Source organism: Balaenoptera physalus (assembly GCF_965194825.1).
Source record: "Balaenoptera physalus genome assembly, chromosome: 8".
NCBI lineage: Eukaryota > Metazoa > Chordata > Mammalia > Artiodactyla > Balaenopteridae > Balaenoptera > Balaenoptera physalus.
The window spans coordinates 64241975-64266119 of NC_138887.1; the positions used below are offsets into that span (position 1 = coordinate 64241975).

Below are 24145 nucleotides of genomic sequence, written 5' to 3' on the forward strand. Positions count from 1 at the left end.
TTAGTGTCCCCAGTCTTTAAGAACTGTTGGAAATGTGTTCTCAAGTTGTTCTTTGTTAGGGTTAAAAGTGCTTTCTTGTACCGTGATTGCGGGATTCCCGCTACTGAATGTTTAAGCGTGCACAGAAATGCGTAGTGAGGCCGTTTGTCCTCATTACAGACGCACCCCCTGTCCTGCAGTGAGAGCATCAACCCCCACTTGGGTGTCTGTTTCCCAGTTAGACATTCTGGGTGGATTGGTCTTAGTGTTCCGGCTTCCTGCTCTCTGAGGAGTTGGAGTGACCAGGGAAACTGATGCTGCTTTTGATATAATGATCTGAGGAGCCCTGAGACTATTTTAGTTATAAACTAGGGGAAGTGGTAAATAACTGAACGCACTTTCTGGTATTGTTGAGAGTAATCTTGGCTTACGATAGCTTTAGCCGTGGGTCTAGCAATTCAAGGAAGACTGTGTTCATTTACTTTCAATTGAATACATACTGTGGTCATTTTTCGCTACAGGGTGTTTAACAGTTGGTTTCATCCTTCCTTTTAAATTGGAGACACTTGTACAGAGGACCCCTTTTCGTTCAATACATTGTCATTTGTTCACTCAGTTGGTTCTATACAGTACCTGTCACTGAGGATTATGTCCATGGTTTATTGAGTACCTGCTATATCTAAAGCATTCTGCCCGCACCATAAGTAGGATGGAGAGGACACAGTCTCTTTTTCCTGGCAAGGCGGGGGAAAGACAGGAATGTAAATAACTGATTATAATGTAGGATGGAGTCAGACAAGTCTTATACTTGAGGTTCAAGCAGGAGGCCACATGATCAGTTATTTTCAGTTAGGAGGCCTGGTTATATTTACCTAAGTGGTGGCATTTGAGCCACCAAGTGGTAGGATTTCAGGAGCTAGAGCAGGAGGCTATAATCTCTGCCAGGTGGAGGGAAGAGTGTGGACAAAGGCCCGGATGTGTGGAAGGTCTGGCCAGGCTGGGCATGGGGTGCCAGACACCAGGCTGAGAGTAACTCCTTGTAGGGTCTGGAGAGCCTTGCTTTGGAGATAGATCTTTACGACGAAAGGTTTCAGCTGAGGGTGATTGAAGTCAGGTTTGAGATGCTGAAAGGCAGCTGTCGATGTGTGCAAGGTGGATGCAGAGGTCAGAGAGGAGTGCCAGACTGACAGTTGGGCCCATGGTGGCCATTCATCCGTGGTCTGAGGAGGCCTTGAACCAGTGGTCAGGAGTAAAAAGGAAAAGATGCATTTGAGTGAACTTTCAAAGGTCCAAGTGGCTTAATGTAGTAACTGGTTTACTCTGGGGGAAAGGAAGCTGGAAGAATTGACAATGACAGGTTTCTAGGGTAAGTGACCGGGAAAACAACATGCTAATAATTAAGCTTTGAACACGGGAGAAGGACCAGGTTTGAGGGCTCGGTGGGAGACATACAGTAGTGGATTTAGCGACGTGTAATTTTATGGCCTTTACAAGATACCCCCATGAGTATATTCGCTAAGCAGTTAGAAATTCTGGCGCAGCAGATAGGAGTGAGAGACTTGGATCTGGGAGTCAAGCCTTATGAGAAATCTTAGAAGAAGACCTAGGGAGGGGAGGTCTTTGCCTAGGAGCGTTGAGTGAGAAGACCTGAGGACAGAGGGCTGACAGGTGCCTCCTATTTAAGGAGCGAGTGGAAGAAGCACTAGAAAGATTAGGGTCCCGGATGAGAGTTCCAGCAGGGCTGGGCTGGATCAATGCTGGCAGGTGCTATAACCGATAAGAGGCTTTTGAATCGGATAAGAACTCTGATGCTTATTATTGTTTTGTCTTTAAAAATGTGTTATTGTAGACACTTTCAAGCTCCATAAAAGTAAGGATAAAGATATGATGGCCCACCGTGTTCCCACTATACAGCTTCAATTATTATCAATATTTTATCAGTCTTCCTTTATCTCCCCACCTTTCTGCGGGAGAAGAAGGGAGATAGGCTACTTCAAGGCATTTTCAGATTCATGTCATTTCTCCCACGCTTTAGTTTGCACTACTTCATGAGGACAGTTAGTTTTCATAAAACTGTAAGTCATTATCTCACCAAAGTTAAAAAAAAAAAAAGTTAATTCCTCAGTATCATCTAATAGAACTTTTTAATATTTAAATAATTTAAAGTGCTTGAAAGCCACATCCGGGATGCCTTTTAATTTCACAGAGATTAGATCTCACCCTAAGGGCCCATTTGGGAAATGGACAGAGTGTCTTGAGGAAGAGAATATAATACTCTCTGCAGAAGGCATGCTTCTCCTACACAGCATATGATGGGTTTTGACGGGAGACCGTGTTTTATTTTTTGATACACTTATCCCCTGAGAATAGCAATAGAAATCTAAGGTTGGGCTTCCTGTCCTTAGATCATATGAATTAAAACGTATATCCAGTGGCACTGTCACAGTTTTGCCACCTCTGATGCACGTACCATCCAGTTCCTAATTCTAGAGTGTTGGTCCTCAATCGGGACATATGGTCCTCTCTGGAGACATTTTTGATTGCCATGGCCTTGGGGAAAAGGGGCCACCAGCATCCAGTGGGAAGAGGGTAGGGATGCATAGGACAGCCCCCATAACAAAGGCTTAACCTACCACAAATACCAGTAGTGTAGAGGAACAGCATATTCCTGAGCAGAACCACCCTTTTCAATCTGCTGTTACATCACGTGTTTGTGAACCAAGTTACCGTTAAAAATTTTTCTCTGTTCTTTGGAGAGAAGTTCATGTCCCTGTAGGTGTTTTTCCTTTGATCATCTGCATCGCCTAAGCAGGGTTTGTTCAGATCTTGGAGCCTACCAAGCTTCATTCTAGTTTTTATTTTCCTTGTGTCTTTGGACTAGAGCAGAACATGGAAGTGATTTGGTCTCTTTGGGTAAGAAATTTAAGGAGTGTACTTTCTCAAGACATGTTCACCAGTCTGAACAAAGTTCTGTCTTTGGAAGGAGGTAACTTGGGAGTGCTATTGAACAAGTGTGGGGCTTAGTAAATCAAGATTTAATGTATATATTTCTTCACCCCGATTTGAAATTGAGCAGTCATTTGTAGTAAATGGGAAACATAAATGAAGTATTTCACCTTCTTTGTTTGCAGGAAATACAATTGGAGCATGCGAAGCAAGCCTTTGTTCAAAGGGACAATGCCAGGACCGGAAAAGTCACAGCCATTGACTTCCGAGACATCATGGTCACCATCCGCCCTCATGTCTTGACACCTTTTGTAGAAGAATGTCTAGTAGCTGTAAGTTGTTTTTTAATTTCTATTAGAGTATAGTTAATTTACAATGTTGTGTTAGTTTCAGGTGTACAGCAAAGTGAATCAGTTATACATATATCCACTCTTTTTTAGATTCTTTGCCCATATAGGTCATCACAGAGTACTGAGTAGAGTTCCCTGTGTTATAAAGTAGGTCCTTATTACTTATCTATTTTATATATAGTAGCGTGTATATGTCAATTCCGATCTCCCAATTTATCCCTCCTCCTAGGTTGTAACTTGCCATAATGAAATAGCTTATTCTACCTGGTGTAAGCTCAGTAAATAAGGGATTGTAAGAACAAGTCTTACAGATTGTGTAGAGTTCCTTCTGTTTAAACACTAACATTTTTTTATTTTCTTAGTGATATTGCATCCATTACCAAACTTACAGAGAGTGCTTTGCCAGTTTTAGTGGGTAGGTTAACTTGTTACCTGGATGATATGGACTATCTTAAAGAAATGTATTACCTGGCTTTTTTAAAAAGGAAAAACAGACATATAATCGCACATTAATTTGCTTTATATTTTGAGGTATGTCAAATGCTGATCTTTGCTTTTACCTGTTCTCCAAGGCAAAGTGGTTTTTCTAAACAAGTAGTGCGCATAGATGTATTTGAGGAGTCAGCAGAACAGGAACTCTAACGCTTGGATTCACTCATTCATTCAGCATGTGTGTGGAGGCGACACTGGCACATGCAGTGGGCGGAGCCTTGCTGTCCTGTGTCGAGGAGCTTCCCTCCTAGTGGATGTCCAGCCACTTTCCTCCCTCATGGACCCTGAGGGTGTCCTGGAACGTTCCGTGGTGGTGGTTCCCAAGCCTTGGTCACGGAGCTTAAGAATCATCAGGGATAGTTATTAAAAGTGCAGATTCTGAGGTCTCTTCCAGGCCTACCCATTCACCATCCACAGGTGGTAAGGTCCTATAATCTAATTTCTGAGGCTTCCTAGGTAATTGTGATGATCCCCCAGATTTGGGACCCTTATGCAATGGTAACTCTTCCTTTGTTAATCCCAGGGAGAGGACTTTTTGGGTGTTTTCACCATCACCTGAGTTTCCCACAATGCTTACCATAAGGAAGAACTCAGGGGAGCTTTTCATTTTTCCTCTTTTTTTTTTTCTGGTCCCTCTCTTTGGAGATGCGGTGATCTGACAAGGCCTTTTCCACTCCAGCGCTGTGTTAATCTCGCTCCTTTTCTTGGCCCCCCTTCGCTATCCCAACTCTCACATCAGCTATTTCAAACGAGTAGTAAGTGAAGATTTATGTGGTCGTTACCTTATAAAGAAGTGCTTTCCTAATAAAAATATTTTGCCTTGTTAGGGAAGGTAAAATATTTGAAACCTCAAACTGAAGTTCCATTCATAATGGACATGCTGTCTGTTTTCCTTGTCCGCATGAAGAAATATGGTTTCTTACAAATTCTGATTATCAGAATTCTGACCAGTCTTAACCCCCATCAAAGCGTATGACATCTCATAATTTTACCATAATATGCTTGTTTGCTAGAAATCCTACCAATATAAAGTCTGTACTTAAATGCTGATTTATTACTACTTATAAGTAACATGACAAATGATGATATTAATGTTAGACTGACCACTTTTCATAGTATGTTTGTGTTGGTATAATAGGGTTTTGCATGTATAAGTATACACATGTATGCATGTGTATAATAGAGTTTTGCATGTCTCAGCTTTTAAGAATTGCTCATTAGATGAAATAAACAAACTTATGAAACATTTCCAATTGAAATTTGAACTCTGTAAATTACTACTGGTCCTGTTGTTATAATCCTACACATGTATTTAGTTTTCTAGGACTTTGTGGAGAGTACAAGTTCTGGTCATGATTAGTTGCAGTTACTTCTAAAAATCATTTATAGCTTTTTTTTAATGTGAAAGAAAAATGCTTATAAACATTTCTTTCTATACATGCTTTCTTGATTACTTCCAAAACTAGCATTTGATGTACATACTTCTGAATCGTCTTCATTCTATAAATGCTTTGTTTATTTTTCTTCTCCCTCCTCTTATTTTCAACTTATTTGAGGCTGCTGGAGGTACCACGTCCCATCAAGTTAGTTTCTCCTATTTTAATGGATTTAATTCACTGCTTAACAACATGGAACTCATTAGAAAGATCTACAGCACTCTGGCTGGCAACAGGAAAGATGTAGAGGTGACAAAGGGTGAGTGAGAATCTGAACTCTTGCCTGCAACTATCTTGGTGAGTTATTATTAGGGTAAAGAAGGCAACTAGGAGTTTACGTTTTAAATTTTTCTGTCCCACTGACACATATTAACCATATGGTACATGTGTGTTCTCCACCCTTAGATCAGACAAAACAATCTTCAGCACATTTTAAATAAACCCAAGACAGTCTTTGAATGAGGGAATCATGTAAAGTTTCTTAAATGTTTTCAAATCTTACTAAAACCTGAGCTAAATTGGCATCCTCTAAAGTGACCTTCAGAAGTGCACAAGGAATTCCATAAACTTACACTGCTGACGGTGTGTGTTGATTGACAATCTCTGATCAAGATACCAGCATTTTAATGGGATTTTTTTTTTTTAAACAGAGAATTCCCTTCGGAATTCCACAGCTTCATTAATATTATGTCCTGGGACCTATGCATATTGAGTTTCATATCTCCTTCCTGGTTTTCCCTGACCTGCAATTTGAATGGCTTCCTGTGTCATTTATTCAAAGCCTTTGGATGACACCAAGCTTTTAGAGTCAGTATTAGAGAAACTATTCTGCACACTCTTTCCAGATAAATGAAAGAACTGCAAAAATTCTTACCCTATTTGGATTGACTTGAATTCTACGACTGTTAATAATAAAGTTTGGTGATGTTCGCTCATTCCTGTGCCTTGAGTTAATGCTGCATTTAGTGGCTATTCCTTCTTGAATCTTTCCCTTTTAACTCTTTTTCCATACAGAGGAGTTTGTTCTGGCAGCTCAGAAATTTGGTCAGGTTACACCCATGGAAGTTGACATCTTGTTTCAGTTAGCAGATTTATATGAGCCACGGGGGTAAGTTGCTCTTTTTTTTTTTTTTTAATTAGCTTAATAAAGGGAGGTTAGGGGGTGGGGTAGGAGGACGGCAGCAAACCTGGAGAAGAAGAAGCCATGTTAAAGATGACTCTGAAATACGGGAAACGAGAAAAGAAACGTTTTAAAATTCCATAATGTAAATTGTAATAAATTTGTATTTTGTTGTTGCTTGTGCTTGCTTTTCCCTCTAGACGTATGACCTTAGCCGACATTGAACGGATCGCTCCTCTGGAAGAGGGAACTCTGCCCTTCAACTTGGCCGAGGCCCAGAGGCAGGTGGGTAAAAGGGAGCACACTTGCTTCCTGGTGTTTCTTTGATAGGGTCACCCAACCCCTTTTCACGTGCAATTGCCTTTTCGACACTGGTCTCTGACCTACCATTTCTTTGCTTTGCACCAAAAATCCAGACCATTTCAAAAGGCTGGAAAGAGAAATTGCTTAGAGATGTTCTGAGAAACAGATAATTGGCATTTGCTTTTCCTGTGAAAGATGGGGTGATTTCTTAACCGCCTTAGAAGCCTAACCCTCCCAAAAGAGGCAGAAGATCTTTCCTTCTTCCCTCAATCTTGTGCTAGGAGAGGTGGGGCCGGAGTCCCGTTTTGGTGTCACCGTCCCAGCGTCGTGTTGCGAAATGAAAGCTGGGCTCTGCCCCACAGAGAGGCACTTCATCAGGGCATCGCCCAACTGCCATGCCTGCCGGTTTTCTGAATATCAAAATGAGATAATTTTGTTTAGTCTGGAGTCATAGTTTGAAGGCTTTTAGACCTATTTTCTTTGTGAAAGGACTCATAAGTTATGTGGAAACAATTTGAGGAATGCTACATTTTATTTTATGGTTAACAGAAACCAACCTCTTGAATTTGTGGAAGTCAGAAACCGAAGACCTGGGACCTCTTATATTTAACTCTTACTTGGCTTTCTATAGGTCAGGGTTAGAGAATAAAAGCCTCCAGAGCATGTGTTGTGCTTACATGGTGTTTGTAAAATAAATCCACTCACAGACCAGCATCGTTTTAGAAAAATACCTCCTTTAAGGCAAAGCCATCTCCGAATCCTGTGAGACTTAACAGTTTTTGGCTGGGAGCTCCGGGTCTGTACAGAGACGCCAGTTTGACCACAATGGGTTGATGCGGGCTGCATTTTTAGGACGGGCAGGCCTCGGGCCAGGACGCCCTCCTTTCAGCTCTTTCCCACCCGATGGCAGCGGCAGGTTTTGTGTGCAGCGTGTAACTCAGAACGGTGGGTGTGAGCTCAGTAAACCCTAACTAGGCACCTCTGGAAAACCAGCTGGCTGCCGTTAAAAGAGGAAGCCGATTTCCCCGAGTGCAGGAGAGAGAACTGTATAATCACATGCAGAGGTGGAAGCAGCTCCGCTCTCCTCTGCTTTGATTTTTAAACACTGCTTACCAGATGATTATCTCTTCGTCTCTGTGCTACTAGCTCCTGTAGAAATTTGGAGATTAAGAAAAAGCAGAGAATTTTTTTTTTTTTTTAAAGATTCCTCCTGTTCTCGAGCTGGCAGTGGTATCCCACAAGTTTTCCTCTACGTACTCTGCAGCTTTTGAGAGTTTCAGATGATGGGTGCTTGTGGATCCTGGCCATGAAAGGATTAGACGAGATTGATGAGATTTACAGCAGGAAATGATTGGCTGCTGCTTTAGAGCAATTCACTGGGGTCTTGCCTGGAATATTCTTTACTATGTGAACCCCAGTGGGCCTGACAACATCGACAGACTCAAGCAATGGAGGTCATCTACCTGATAGGCTAGGTGCTAGCATTTCTCCTCCACAGAGAGTGCAGGAGGAGTCGTCTGCCTTGTGTCGTTTTGTGAGCACGCCACATTTTTAGCTTTAGAAAAGTTAAATGAAAGTCTGGGATTTCATTTATTTTGTCTTTGGATGAGTTAGTGATAGTGGTAGGTTCCTCTCCCCACCAACCTATTATTTTCAAAGTATTTTCACTCATTGTTTTGATGCCAGCACCTTTCTAAGTACTGCATATTTATATCCGTGTAAATAAAACAGTGCCTTTCTAATGGATGCATCTGTCAAAATGAAGTTACTATAGTTAACAGATATAGATGGAAATCATCCATCTATACGGAGATAGCGTTGGATGCACCCCGTGGAATCTGCAGAAGAGATGTTTTACTTTCTTAAAGATGCATATTTCTATGTAGAGCTGTTTTCAGTTAAATAACTTTGAAGGAGATTCCAAATTATCTCATTGTATTAGAATTGTGCTACATTGACAGCAACTAAAATTCAGCTGGTATTGGTCATTATTTTCATTGTTCACCGATCTTAATTATCGTGGCTTTTGAAAAAACAAATGTTACTGAATGTATTTATTCATTCAACAGGTATTTATTAAGCACCAGCTATATGCCACCCTCATGTGACAGCTCTGTGTGACATAAAATTACTATTTTATTTATGTAGACAGAGAATTGAAATACTCTGAAATGTTCTGGCATCAAAAACACTGTAAGAATAATAGGTCAAAAGAACAACCATAATACAACAACTGACTGGCCTGAAGTATGAATTTAGAAAAGATGGACAAAAAAGGGGAGAAAGTATCAAATCACCTGTAGTACAACCACCTAGTTGTAGCCACTGTAAACATTTGGATATCTCTGGGGGATGAGATAGCCAAAATGTTAGTGTTATTATTATATGCATATACATACCCAAATAATTTTTTTAAAAATCGCATATTCACACACAGTCTTTAACATTGGTTTTAAAAGATTATCATGAAACATTTCAAACATTTTAAAAGGTAAAGAAAATCATACCATGAATACCTGTCTACTCACCATATTCTTTTTAGCCTGTTTTTGCTTTATAATACCTTATGAACACTTTTTCTGAGCATCAAATATCTTTTACAATATTGCTTTTTAATGACATACAATTTTGTTTTAAAGCTATAGCATTATTTTTAACCAGTCCTCCCATTATTGGACATTTAGGTATCCTTAGAGTTTTTGCTCTTAAAACAGTACTGCTTTTTAATATTCTTGTAGCTTGATCCTTGTTTATATATATGATTATTTTCTAGCCTAACTTTTTATAAGTAGAATTGCAGGGCCGAAGTTCATGTACATTTTAAGGGTTTGGGTGCATATTGCCAAGTTTCCCTTCAGTTTATGCTTGAGTAAATGGCAGATTTGAGAAGCTCTGTTTTTTTTTTTTATCATCTCTTGCCAGGTTGGATATTGCCATTAAACGAACAAACAAAAAACCCCAAAACCTATCAATTTGACAATTTGATTGTTGAAGAATGATGTCTCGTTAATGTTTTTAAATTTGTATCTCTTTGATCACTAATGAGAATTGAACATTTGAAAATGAGTTCATATTCATAACATTTTGGGGGGCACATAACGGCTTTCATTATATTCAAACTTGATTTTAAAAATTAGTAGCAATAATTACTTTTTATTAATAAGAACTTACAAAATCTAATCATACCTTCCTCTTTGACATTTTAGTTGTATCATGAGTTTAGAACCTAGTTGTAACTTTTAAAAAATAGCATGTGCTCATTTTTGTTCTGTCTTCCTTTCTGTCTCCTGTTTTCTCACTCTGCAATTCCTGTGCGTGCAAAGAAGAAGGCCTCAGTCGATACATCTCGACCAATTCTCCTACAAATTGCAGAGTCGGCCTACAGGTTTGGTCTGGGTTCTGTTGCTGGAGGTGAGTCATGGATGAGTGCAAATTTTTCATTTTTGTTATTCCTCTTTTTCCTCTGATTTTCCACCTTGAAATATTGAAGGACAAAGCCTCCTCTGGTCTTTCCCTGAGCTAGTTACCAGTCTGTATCTGTGTGATAGGATAATAACAAAGGGAACTTTTTCCTCATACCTACATCTGATCAGGGACTTAGAAGTGACTTTTTTCTCTTATTTATCTGCAGATAGGCTTTCTAGAGACAGGTTAATAATGAGGTTAGGCTGTAGTGATGTGCTTTTTTAAATTTGAACTGTCTGTGATATCCTCTTATCAGGAGACACTTGAATGAAACTCCACAGTTATTTATTAAGAGTGTAGAGAGTTTTAAAACTTGTATATACAAAATTTGTTTTTTTCTTGCATCCATCTTCTCTTTGATGTTAACCACCTCCCCCTTTCCTCTGACCTTAATTTCTTCTGAAATATTGTTATTCTTTGATTTTAGCTGTTGGAGCCACAGCTGTGTACCCTATCGATCTGGTAAAAACTCGAATGCAGAACCAGCGATCCACTGGCTCTTTCGTGGGAGAACTTATGTATAAAAACAGCTTGGACTGTTTTAAGAAAGTGCTACGCTATGAAGGCTTCTTTGGACTGTATAGAGGTTAGTGCCATGTGCTACATTAATGAAAGAGGAAATAGTAGTCAGAGGTTTGGTTTTTCCATCTGAATGCCTGAAATGTATTAGAGAGACTGTGTTAAAATGGAAATACAGCAGATTCTCAATTATCCATGCTAATGGGCGTAGGCTGGAGGCATCTAGGGCATGGCTAATCAAAACAGCCCATAATCTGAAAGCCATTTATATTGCTCTGCCATATGTTTTATTTCTTAAAAATAATTATTTTCATAAACATGTCTAGTGAGTTTTTAAAAGGCTTGTATTGTTTGTGTTCTTGAACTAACTCGACTCACCACCTAACAGGGAAAGGCAGCTGGGGGACAGGACAGAGCCTACTTGGGACTAATGATTCTCCTTGAATATTCCACAAAAATGCCTATCAAGCGAGTACCCAGGGGTTCAGTGCAGCGCTCGTTCCTTGACTGTCTCTTTCTGAGTTAAGGTTGCCCCTTTCCCTTCCTCTGACTCTGTACCCAATGGAGTTGATTCACATACCTTCTCTATCCAGCTGCTTCTGTAATCATCTAAGGCTCACTAATCAACAAGCACAGTAGCAAGAAGTATGTCATCACAAATGGAAAGGATCCCACAGACCCTGACTGCTTGACCACTGGCACTGGCCTAAAGGACATGACTTAACTTCCCGGCCACTCCCTCTGTGATTGCCTTCTACAAAGAGAAGTAACTGTATTTGCATCAGCTAAAATCCAGTATCGTGAGGCAGTTCCAGCTGAGCCACTTTGCCATTTGGCGACTGCAAAGCAGACGGGGTCTTCCCTCCCTTCCCCTACCAGGAGATAGTATTTAGTACTCTGCAGAGACAGACCTTGAAGCTGGCAGCCGTGTAAGCCTGTGCCTGTAGGCCTCTTCTGCCATCTGCTGACTCTAGTCTTCCTCTTAAGCACCCAAGTTAAAAATAAAACAACAACAAAGACCCCTCTTGAAATCTCTCACCTTAGCAATGAGGAGGTTTCAAACTCCAGAGAAGCTCCATTTCGCAGGTTCTTTTGTGTAGGGAGATAACCTCCATCAAAGGCCTTTTGATCTTTCCTCTGCCCTCTTTCCCTCACCCCCTGCCTCTTCTCACAATTGGGAAGGTCTTTGACCCCAGGTGATTGATGATGACCCTTACAGGGTCACTGCCTTTCATTTGAAATACTTTTCCCTCCTGGTGACAACAAACCTCGCAAATGAAATGTCTCCCGAAATGTCTCCCGAGTAGTACAAGGTTAATGTCACAGTTGCTGCTTCGCAGTGATTCAGGCAAAGGCTGCTACTACCTGTTCATGTGGGTTGTCTTCTGTGGGGAGAGCTTTGAACCTCGAACCGGACAAATGTCTCAGCCTTGGCATTGCTTCACAAACTACTTTTATGGGCTTCCCTTGGTGTTGGATTAAACGTCAAGGGTGCCTTTAGAATTGTGAGAAATAATTTTTGTCCTGCTGAATGCCTTTAATGTGCTTGTGTTGACCTGGTTTGTTTGAATTTTGAGTCCCTTCTCTTTCCTCTTTGACCACACCTGGCGGGTCTTGATTCTTGGTTGCATCTGGAATTCCTTCCTCAACCTATCCTTTTGACCCCATGGACAAAAGAGCTTAAAGCGTACCTGAGTACTGAGCTACTCTGGGCCATCCCGTAAACCTCATGCTGTTTCAGTTATATCGGTGAGACTGGCGGAACTGGTTTTAACTCCTCAGGGAAGGGGAGTAAGCCGGCCTGTTAGACAGACATGGAGGCTCCCTTTGAACACCAAAGAGGCAGCTCCTCATCCTTCTCCTGGTTTAGAAAGAGCCGTTTATCTAACCTGTTTTGGGTGCCTGATCCCTAAGGGGTTCTCTTGTCAGAGCATGATAAGTAGAGTGTGAATATAAGGTGATTAGTGCTAGGAGTCACCTGTGTTCATTTCTCCCTGACTTCTTATCTCTTCTGGTAGACAATTTTAGAACAAAAGATGTACTCTAAAGCTTTGTTTAGTTTCTGTTTCGTAATTTGCATCTTGAGAGCAAAGAGGTGACTGGCAGTTTAGGTTTTTGAAAAAATGGTATATAGTCTTGCTTCATAAATGAATTATTCCTATTCTTGATTGGTTGGGGACTAATTCCCTTTAGTGCCTTGCACATAATCATTGATTAATAATTGTGTGTAACTGTATATTTGTAAATGCTTATCATTGGACAAGAGAGGGATCAGATGAAAACGGGAAACTAAATTACCAGCAAAAAATTAGAATAGAAACAAAAAAGACCCCAACTGTTTCTGAGAATCAGTATTCTAACCTTCGTGTAGAAAGTCAAGATGTAAACCACCCAACATGTGATTCTTTGACTGTAAATTTCTTACTAAATGTAATTTTGTTTAAAAGTTTAATATTCCAGGGGAAAACAGTTAAATTTTGAGAATTTAGAATTGCTGCTGTTCACACTCTACCTAGCAATACTTGAGAAGGTGACAGAGTACATCTCTAATTTATAAACATGTTTCAAAATATTGAGCCTATTTTTTCCTATTATGGAATTTTGCTTAACGTGTAATTTTTCTGCATCAAGACATATATAGTTGCTAATATTTCCCGAAGAGTGTAACTTGGGAATGTTGCATAAGTAAGTTCTCTCCCCTATTTTAAAGCTATATTTGGAGGAAAAGTTGGCAGTTGGCCCTGAAAGAAGGTGCTTGCAGCATGCATCCTTATTACAAGGTTAATGTAACATCGCTCTCCCTCTCTTTTTTTCCTTCTTACAACAAGAATACGGAACTCTAAAGGAAGCGGTTTTGTATTTAGAAATAGTTCCCTGTGGAGGTCCGAGAGCGAAGGCTCTTTTTTTTAAAAAAATTTTTTTTAATTTATTATTTATTTATTATTTTTATTTTTGGCTGTGTTGGGTCTTCGTTTCTGTGTGAGGGCTTTCTCCAGTTGCGGCGAGCGGGGGCCACTCTTCATCGCGGTGCGCGGGCCTCTCACTATCGCGGCCTCTCTTGTTGCGGAGCACAGGCTCCAGACGCGCAGGCTCAGTAATTGTGGCTCACAGGCCCAGTTGCTCCGCGGCATGTGGGATCTTCCCAGACCAGGGCTCAAACCCGTGTCCCCTGCATTGGCAGGCGGATTCTCAACCACTGCGCCACCAGGGAAGCCCGAAGGCTCTTTTTGAAGAACCCATTCGGCGCGAGTTGTTTTCCTCTGTCCTTCCTCTGGCAGTTGCCAGCATCCGTGGGCGGTCCTGGAAGTTATCCCATCATAAGCAGGGACCACGCTTGCATCACGGCCCCGTCGTCAAAAGGTGACTGATAACACAGCTATGGGGATTGTTAGCACTGTCTTCAGTTGATGCTGAGTCCTGGGAATTTTAGTGTTGTGAGTTGGTGAGGTCTTCTCTCCATGTTTCTGTGCAGCTCCCTGCTTCTTTGTCTCTCAGAGCCTCTTATCTTCGGGGGTAAGTTTGGTTGTTAGAAATGATCCCCTTAGAAATCCGATGAGACTGACTCTGCAACCCTTCTCTATAATGCGGACTACTTTCTTTACAAGAAAATTATTGATTTTCCTAGGTTTTTCTGTAATTTTTGAAATTCAGACCCTTTAGGCTAAGTCTGTCTGTATCACTGGAAATAACACCCAAGAAAATCCAGATCTCCCTGAAGTCACTTGTAAAAGTCTTCCTCTATTTCCTCCCCAGTCTCCAGATTGACTTAATGCACTCAGGTGTTTAAAATCCTTAATGAATTACCTGACAGCTCATTTGGTTTGAATGAACTACATGACCAAACGAGTCAGTTAGTGGCTAACTGTAGACTTGGCATATCAAAGAGAAACAATTGATTGGGTAATCATCCATAATTAAATGCTCTTAACGTTCCAGGAATAACTAATTTCTACCTCTAAATTTTTGCTACACTCTCCTCTCTCTGATGCTTCAGGTAATGAGATGAGTACCCTTAGAAACTGGAAAATGTTATGGGGAGGGAGGACCATGGGGAGAAAGATGGATTCAGGAGAAATACTTCCTAAAGGAAGGTTTTAGTTTTTATTTCTGTTCGTGGGAAGAAAAGAAAACCTGCCAGAAAGGGAAATTAGATCACTTTGTGAGTTAAACTTAATTTGGAGTACTACTTAGTCTTTGAGGCAGTTGGCGGAAAAAAAAAAAAAAAAAAAATTTTTTTTTTTTTAATCAGCCCATTGACCAGGCTTGCAGAGTTTCAAATGTGTCTGTTTCGGCTTGTCTGCGTGGTGCAAAAGCAGTCGTCTTCCATCCTGGAATGTTCTCAAGGTGACATCTAGAGGATATTGTGGTGATATCTCAGGAAGTTTTGTCAGATAGCTAGTTTAAGCTAGGTCTCTTGGGTGGTTAATGGTTTTATAGAAGGCAGTATCCAAATTATGTGGATCCACAGTGAGATTCCTTCTTGCTTAATTCTTGTAGATAAAAATAAGTTTAAAAATTCTATCACCAAAATAAAGCAATTGGAGGTTGTACAAGTCTGTTTTGCATAACTTAAGAAGCCGTGCATCTTGGCACAAACCACAGTGAATCCGTACACTGCACTGAGTCGATGTCCATTCATGTCCACCAGAGCTTCTAATGAGTGCAGAATGGTTTGGTTTGAGTCTTATTTTCTTGGCCAATTTCTGCACATTTTCATTTAGGGTGTAAAGTTGTGAGTAGATCAAAAAGCAGATATTTGGTTATAGGAAATCAAGTGAAAATGAACAAAAGACTTGGACAGTTCCTGAGTTGGGTAATCAAATCTCCAGAAATCTACCGTGAGCACAAAGCATTAAAAGGGGAGACTAAGGTGACACAAACTTGGAACTGAAGTGGGTGGGAGTATCATCAGAGGCTTGAGAGGGCCGGATGAGAACAATGATGAGCTTAGAAAATTGGGAAAGATGGAGCTAGCCATAACCTGGAGAAGAGAAGATTAATTAGTGAACGAATTAGTTCTAGGCCTCAAGAATGATAATTTATTACCAGCAACTGCCAATGCTGAGACTGAGACAAGGGAAATAGATTAAATCTCAGCAGCGAGGAGATTTAGATAGAAGAGAAGATAACCAGGACCCTGGAAGTTGCCATATACTAGAGTGAAGAACTGAAGGAGGAGAGGGTATGATTCTTCTTCCCAATGATCTTCACTTCTAGAAATCCTCCAAATAGAGGAGGAGTCACAGGAACCAAGGTTTTTCTAGACCATGACAGTATCATTCCGTCATGCTTTAACAATCAGTCTCCCAAAGGCATCCTGAGCCATAGCTAAAATAATAGACGGTTCTTGACATGTTGAGCAAAAATATTTAACCCAGATAAACAAGCATTTAAATCTTCATATCTGCCATGCCCCCAGCTCCACTGTACACTCAGCTTGGAGTGATACCCTGAGAGCTGGTGGAAAACTGGATAGTAACGAGGGCCAGGAAAGGGGATAGTGTAGTTGGGAGAGGAGGGGCATGCCTCATGCCTGGGGGCTGTATGAGTCAAAAGCAGACAGACACAGGGGAGGGGTGGGGGGGGGGGAGAAGAAAGCTTGAACAAGTGAAGAGAGAAGGCCATGGAAATAGGAGCAGGAAGAAAAGCTGTGAGGCAGGGCACACAGAGTGCTGATAGCTCCAGAATAAAGGTTAATCTGATGTTGAAAGCAAGGAGGGCTCTCTGGGAAGATGGGGACAAGCGTAGGGGCCTCCGTGGCGAGGTCAGGAGGCTAAGAATTTAACATCGGAGGGGTCGCCTCTGGGTTGAAACTAGATAACATAGAAGAGTGCTAGATGTGGTTTCAGCTACAGCAACAGGAGTATTTTATGCATTAATATCCCCTACCAAGCTCTACTGCCTGTCTCTGCCCTGGATGCCTTGGACGCTGTCTTACGTGCTTTAAGCTACCTTTCTCAGGGCCGGGCTGGCCACTCTTGAGCTTGTCTTCTGTCTGACCTGAGACAGAAATGCTGCTTTAATGACGGGTCTCTCCCTTGTTGTGGCCCGACATCATCTGTGCTCCTCCGTGTCTTGTCCAGTGTGGTCTGTCGGGACAGCTGCCGCACGGCAGTTACAGTTGTTCGTGGACCCTCAGCCCGGCTCCTGACCCGCTGCTTTCTCTGAGCCTCGTTCCCCAGTTGAGCCCTGACTCCCACTTGCCCGCCAGGTTATAGTCTGCAGCTCAGCTCTGCAGGTCAGCGCCTTCTCCTGTGAGAGCCTCGTATTCCCTGGAGAGGGAGACGTGGAGGCAGATGCGGGTGCCCACCACATAGCCGCCCTCCTCTTACTGTGTGAGAGGGCCCAGCCCTGCAGCCTGCTAGCCCAGCGTGAGCCGGCACCCAGAGAAAAGTTTCAGAACATTCTGGGCTGGAAAACAATGCCTTTGTTGGAGCCATAAATCCACTAGAGTGCACAGGGAGAAGCTGAGCATCCCGGGGCCGAAGAGCCCTGCTTTGGGAGGCATCATGGACCCGAATTCAACTCAGCGCCACAGCACGGTCACCACATAGTGAGGGACTCGGGAGAAGCTGCTTAGCCTCTCTAGAGCCCAGTCTCCATGGAAGAGGGAGAGGATAGTGATGCTGATGGAGGTGAAGAACAACAAAAGAACACCTCTGTAGTACTTACTATGTGCTTGGCACTCTTCTGAGGGTTTTGTGTATATTGTTTCATCTTCGAAACTACCCCATGCACATGGTACTGTGTTTATCCCTATTTTACAGATGTGGAAACTGAGGTACAGAGAGGTTGGGTAACTTAACCACAATCACACAGCTACTAAATAACAGTCAGAATTCAAACCCAGCAGCCTGGCTCCAGACTCCACGCTCTTAATCGCCCGGCTCTTCTACTCCTCAGGAGAAATGACGTGGTAAAAAGTTGCCTATCATCCGAGGTTGAGAACTGTTTTAGTTCTTAACTGAAACATTTTATTTTAGCTTAAAAACGTAGGTGAAGATGTGGTGTTACGTCTGTACTGCTTCCTTATCTTTGCCTAAAGTAAGTGGTGCTGCTAGACACTGTCAGACCGCGTGTGCCCTCGCTGCTTGGCGACAGCTCTCCTAAGGATGGGCACGATGCCATGGGGAGCAGCATTGTACGCCTAACCTACCTCCCTAATTCCTGTACTCCCATAGGCGCTAATTCCGGGCTGTGAGCGTTATTCAGGATGAATTGCCTCTTGTAAGCAAGAGGATAATCAAGAATATGCCTTGAACAAATAGGTACAAAGAAACTTTCATCGCCTTTTTTGAATACGTAATATAGGTTGTGAACAGTGTCTGGCTGTTTGTATACATTTACTCATATCATTATCATAATAAACGAATGAGTCGTAATTAGCATCCTTGGTTTACTAATGAGGAACTTAGAGTTCAAAGAATAATGTCCCCAAGATCACTCAGCACAAAAGAGGTGCAGACCTAGGATTCCCGCCCAGGTCTGTCTACCTGCATGGCCCGTGCTCCAAGCCATTCATTTTGCTGCCGAGCCGTTGGAAACAAATAGCTTTAATTAGGCCAGCATTATTAATGAGTTTCTTTCGTAGTCCCTTCTAACTCTGAGATTCTAGAATTATATTTCTAAAAACTTTTTTGAGCAAGACTACAGCTTAGTGGCCCTCTGACCAGCACACTGCTCTCGGGAACTTCCTTTTGGGGGTTCTGTGTGAAGCCTACAGTGGAGGTTCGTGGTATGGGCTTAGTTCCCACACCTCCAGCTCAGTTCTTTCTCATTGGGTTGCATGAAGGATGGGAATCAGAGGGGATAGTGTGATTTATATCTCAACCCCATGAAATCTCAAGACAAAATACTGTATTAATATTGTGCCCTGTAAATCTTTTCTCGCATTAGCAGCCTTCTGGTGAAGTTTGCCAAGGAAGCATTGCCATATGTGCTGATGGAGCTGAACTAAAATGAGAAGATTAGAAAACTAACCACACTAATAAATTTCATTTGAGGCAGTTGGAAAACAGACTGCTGTTTTGACAAGTTAGAAACAGCACACACATCCATTCTCTGTTTCTAATGGTTAAAATGAATTTCCAGAATCCAACAGAAACATCTTGTATTAGAAGCCTAATTTTTCTGCTGAGTTACCCAGATGTCAAACATACATGTGCTTTAAACTCCAGTGTGATGGCGTTGAAGTGCCTTCACCAGACTGGCTGTTTTAGGCATTACCGAGCCACACTACCCTTCCTCCCTCTGAGGTCAAGGAACCGGGAGGTTTATTGAAATTCCCACCTCTCTGACTTTCCTTGTCCTGCAGGTCAGGGCCCCTCCCCTCCCAACGGGCATTTGCCCACGACTAATGGTGTCAAGGCCCACATCTCTGCTGGCTCTCAGATTGTCATCCACAGCTACCCTTTGTTCCCTAGTTTGCCAGGGTTGTCACCACAAGAATGGTACTTAGCCAGTACCGCACTGAGTGCCAGCATCTGGCCCAGGTCTTAGGAATGGATTTGTACTTTGGTTTTGTTCTTACTGGGTTGAAGTTACTCATTTAATACAGTGGAACTCAGGGCCTTAGATTCAATTACTTTAACCTCCTAATTACTCTTCGTGCCTTGGTTCTCTGCCCTTACCATCTGTCCTTCAGCTGCCTCCAGAACTTTTTACTTTTTGAACTTGACTCTTTAAAAGCCACCCCATGTGTCTCCAGAATTTCTTCCAACCCCCTTAGTGTGGCCTGGGGAGAAGCAGCGCAGTGTACCGGCTAGGAACACCCCCTTAGAGCCAGACCACCTAGGGTTGAACCCCACTGCCCCACCTAACAGCTGAGCCACCTTGGGCGGGCTCCGAGAAGTCTGCCTCAGTTCCTCATCTGTTGATGGGATAAAAATAACATGTGCTGAGTTATTGTTATTGACTACTTGTGGTGTAGATTAAATGTGTTGATTCACATAAAGCGCATAGAGAAGTGCCTGGCATGTACTGGCTGTTGTCCTTATCGCTACTACCATTGTTTATTACAATGTCTGTGATCTCACCACAGCCTCCAGTGATCTCGCCCTCACCCTGGCTGTGCCATGGTCTTGAGAGATTTTGGTGCCTTTTTACGCTCTGTCCTCTCTGCCTGGATCACCTTGCCCTCTGTTCTACTCATGTCTCTCTTCTCCAGTGAACCTCTGCTTATCCTTAAAGAATCAAGTTAAGTATCTCCTCTTCTTTGATGCTTTTCTCCCTCCTGCAGGCGGAATAACTGGTTCTCTCCACTGTGTTCCCATAGTACTTTGGTGCCCCAGGGCTGTGATACTCAGCACTCTGTTTTTAGGTGGTGTGTCTCCTTTCTGGCACACAGAGACACCTAGGGCTCCCTTTTCTTCTAAACTGACACTGGCTCCAGGGGATGCCACAGATCTTACTATGTTCATCCCAGTTTCTTGCAGTACCAGGCACAGAAAGCATTTGGTAAATGTTTGCTGAACAAACAAATATTTGCTGCCCTATATATAGTCTTAAAAGCAGGGTTTTCTCTATTGTTTTGTTTTGCTCTCTGCTGTTCACAGTGCATTACTAAATTTATAGTGAGAAATACAAATCTCGATAGCTTAAAAGGCTGGCTGAAGTGGTTGTATCTAACGCTGTAGTCATTTGGCTCTGTGGGCTGTTTTTTAGTTGTCATTTAAAAAGACCGTCACAGGGTAGTTAAAGAGACAAGAGATCATCATTTAAATCACAGTGCTATCAGCCCATCCGTGGCTTGGTCTACAATTTAATGATGAGAATAATACATCTAGCAAGTAAATATTTAACTAAACATTTTGGTACTTGACCTGAATGCAGAGAGTCGAATGGAAATTGTAAAGGTTAAGATGTAGTTTAACCAGCTTATCCCTGAATTTTACTGGTAGAAATTAATGTTGTACTTTCATAAAGTAGTAATAAAGCCTTTCTCCTCATGAGATGTTATCTCATGGTATAAGTAAAGGATTAATCAGTGTGCACAGTTTAGGAGGAGAGAATTCTTACTTTGAATAAGAGGCGTTTGCTTTGCCCAGATGGTTCCATATTCACATTTTCTGTGCTGTTTCGGTTCATTTAGATTAAAAAGAGTATAGCCCGTACTCAAGCTAGCAGAAGCATAGGGGAACTTTTGGTAAGAGTTCACATGAGAGAGAAGGAAATCCGAGATCTCATAGGGATCCCAGGGCAGGAGTTTCACTGGAATCTGGCCTCAGTGGGACCGGAAGATGGTCAAGGCCGTCCCTCCCGCCTGTGCACCTTTCACGGGCTGTGTGTTTTCTCCCTCTCGGGTGTCTCCATTCTGTTCGCTACGCATTTTCTCCTGCCGGTCTTCTTCCTTTTCGTATCATAGTTGCTACTTCCTTGTGGCATTATCACACACGTGTCTTCAACTGGCCACTTTCCCCGCCCCATCTGGCACCTTCTCAGTTTGTGCCTTTGTGCTGACTGGCTCATTGCCTTTGAGAACTCTGTCACGCTGCTGGGAGAAGGATCCTGACTGAGTAGCTCTACTCTTGGTGCCAGGTCACAGGGCCCAGGTTGCTGAACTCATTGGCTGTACATCTTTTAGGTGTCTTGCCCTTGGGGATGAAACAGGCTCAAAATATGGCCGCCTAGAGAAGACGTTGCAAACCCAACTGTTTATAGGATCCAGGCAGCTTCGTTATATCAGTGAACAAATGAGGCTGGATGTGAAAGGCAAGCACACATCTGCCTGTCAGGCAGAGGACAGAGTTGGGTGTTGTCTAAAGGCAGAGACTCTAGAGGAGGATGGCTTATATTTGAATCCCACTCTCACTACTTATCATCTGGTAACTGAGAACAAATGACTTAATCTCTATATGCCTCAGTTTCCACTCTACAGGGTGGTTTTAAGGATTAAATGAGTTAGTAAAGTGCTTAACATGGTGCCTGACACATAATGAACAGTATGTTGGCTGTTTTTAGAGGAAATTCTGATTAGCATCAGCATCCTTCTCATTTAGTTTTACAATGAAATGAGCTTTCTCCACTTCTGCCTAAAACATGAAGCTGTCTTGGTCTATTTAGTTTCTCCCTTTTTGTAAAGCCATAAGCCCAGAGAGATATTTCTCTATTGTGAGGATATCAACAGAGCAAGAAATGATGAACGATAATTGGCACTTGTCCTTATTGCCATGCTGGCATTAGGGCGTGGCGGGGACCTTGCTGAATTGATACTTGGGTCCTGTCTAAAGGGCAGAGCCTCGCCCAGCTGGAGATAGATTGCTGTGATGTCAGAAGGAGGCCCAGAGCTGTCAGACCCATTAATCAATCAGTTGATCAATCTAGTCATCCATTCAGCCATCTATCTATCTATCTATATAATCTCAAATTATGTTTAAGACCTGTGCTACTCAGCAAAACACATCTGCAAGCTGGATGCACACATTCCTCGAGCTAGTGACTTTTGGCTGTAGGCTGTTTCTTTAAGAAGATGACGTGGGCAGGGCTGGTCTCTCCGAAGAGGCTGAGGGTGGACCTTATAATATAGAGAATTAGGAAAGTGTACTTACTGGTGACGGATAACACCATGAAGACCCTCCCAAGGACAGCAGCGTGACACGGCAACAATATATTCTGATCCTTGGGGTTAGCTTACTGAGTGTTTCCAAGGAAAGGCATCTGTCTTTGATTCGATTTTCTTAGAAAGAACAGATGAAAAAGGTAACTTTTTTTTTTTTAGTTCAAATATGTAGGTCCACTACTGTCATAACTGCCTTTCCTAGAAGTGGCCCTTTCCTGTCAAAGACCACACCTCCTCCTTGTGCCCTGATTCTTAATTTCCACTCCACCTATCGTGTCCAAAACTGAGCTCTGCCATCTTCATGTGTACCAGGTGTTAGTGCTAAAAACTGAGCTCTAGCAGTCGGAGCCAATTACACACACACACACACACACACCCCCACACACACCCCACACGCACACACACACCCACACACACACAGACACACCCCACACCCCACACACACACCCCACACACACCCCCACACCCCACACGTACACACCACACACACACACACACCCCACACCCCACACGCAGACACCATGCACACACCACACACACACACAAACACACCCCATCACTATGCCCTGTTTTCTGCACCACATCCAGAGTGGTCTTTTGAAAATATGAAGTGACACATCACTCTCCTCCTAATGGAAACGCTTCTTACCTAACTTGGAGTATATCGGGCTTCGGGGTCCTGGTCTGCAGCGTGGCATCAGGCCCCACCTGTGCCTTTCCCTGTGCCTGCCTCCTGTGAGGCGATGTACTGACATTCTCCCTCAATTTTGAGCACACCAGGCTTGTTCCCACTCTGCTGTCTTTGCCCCGTCTGTTCCCGTTCCCGAAATGCAATGCACGTTTCCCCAACTTTTTCAACAAGGCCTCTCCCCTCCTTCCATCTGAGACCAGTCAGAGGGAGCCTCGTTTGTCTTGAGCTTGTCACAGAGTCATAGTTGCTAAATGTATGAATGGCTGAACCGTGGGCAGTGGGGGGGTGAGGAGCTGAGAAAGGTGTTAGAGAAAAAGAATATTTTCACTAAAGTCCACTGATTTAAGAGGCGGGAGGGAAAAAAGCAAATCTGTGGAATAATGAGATTTCCTGTATCACTAATACTGTTGATTTGCCCAGTGTGCAAACGATCCAGAATGTGGGGGGGAATTTACTCAGGCCTGATGTGGCTCTTAGACATTAGTACCTAAACATTCCATTTCAAGTACTCTCATTCAAGGTAAGAGCAGAAAATGGCAGCGAAGATTGCCCCAGTTTTTACATTGTGATCCCCCTCTTTAGAGCTGTTGATGTGTTTAGTTAATGTTAATTTATTTAATATGCTTCTACTTTTGTTGTTTTTCAGGCCTGTTGCCACAGTTATTGGGAGTCGCCCCAGAGAAGGCCATAAAACTTACAGTAAGTCTTTTGATTTGATGCTTCAGATGAAGGGAGTTTGCACATACTCAGGAATCTAGCAGAGATTCTTTTTTTTTTTTCCTCGTTTTTAAAGTATTTGTTTATTTATTTACTTATGGCTGTGTTAGGTCTTCGTTTCTGTGCGAGGGGTTTCTCTAGTTGTGGCAAGCGGGGGCCACTCTTCATCGCGGTACGCGGGCCTCTCATTATCGCGGCCTCTCTTGTTGTGGAGCACAGGCTCCAGACGCGCAGGCTCAGTAATTGTGGCTCACAGGCCCAGCTGCTCCGCGGCATGTGGGACCTTCCCAGACCAGGGCTCGAACCCGTGTCCCCTGCATTGGCAGGCAGATTCTCAACCACTGCGCCACCAGGGAAGCCCTAGCAGAGATTCTTATGTGAAACAGCAGGTCTGTGTTTCCTCAGAGGCGCTAACGGATTTGAACATAGAGGTGCTCACCACACATAGCTTTTTATTATTCCCCATTTAACAGCGAACATCTGAGAATGTGATAATATACTTGAACAAGATTTTTGGTGGTTGCCACCACCATCATCATTGTCAGCATCATTATAGTAGTGGCAGCAACA

General features: G+C 42.7%; 1 protein-coding gene across 1 annotated transcript in view; it reads left to right on the plus strand.

Moving 5' to 3' along the window:
- Positions 1-24145, plus strand: part of SLC25A13 (solute carrier family 25 member 13) — a 205006-nt gene that overhangs the window by 126028 nt on the left and 54833 nt on the right. The window contains 7 exon segments of the mRNA XM_082471842.1: positions 3111-3257; positions 5324-5462; positions 6218-6311; positions 6524-6608; positions 9950-10037; positions 10519-10677; positions 23505-23557. Coding sequence (XP_082327968.1) covers positions 3111-3257; positions 5324-5462; positions 6218-6311; positions 6524-6608; positions 9950-10037; positions 10519-10677; positions 23505-23557 — 765 coding nt within the window.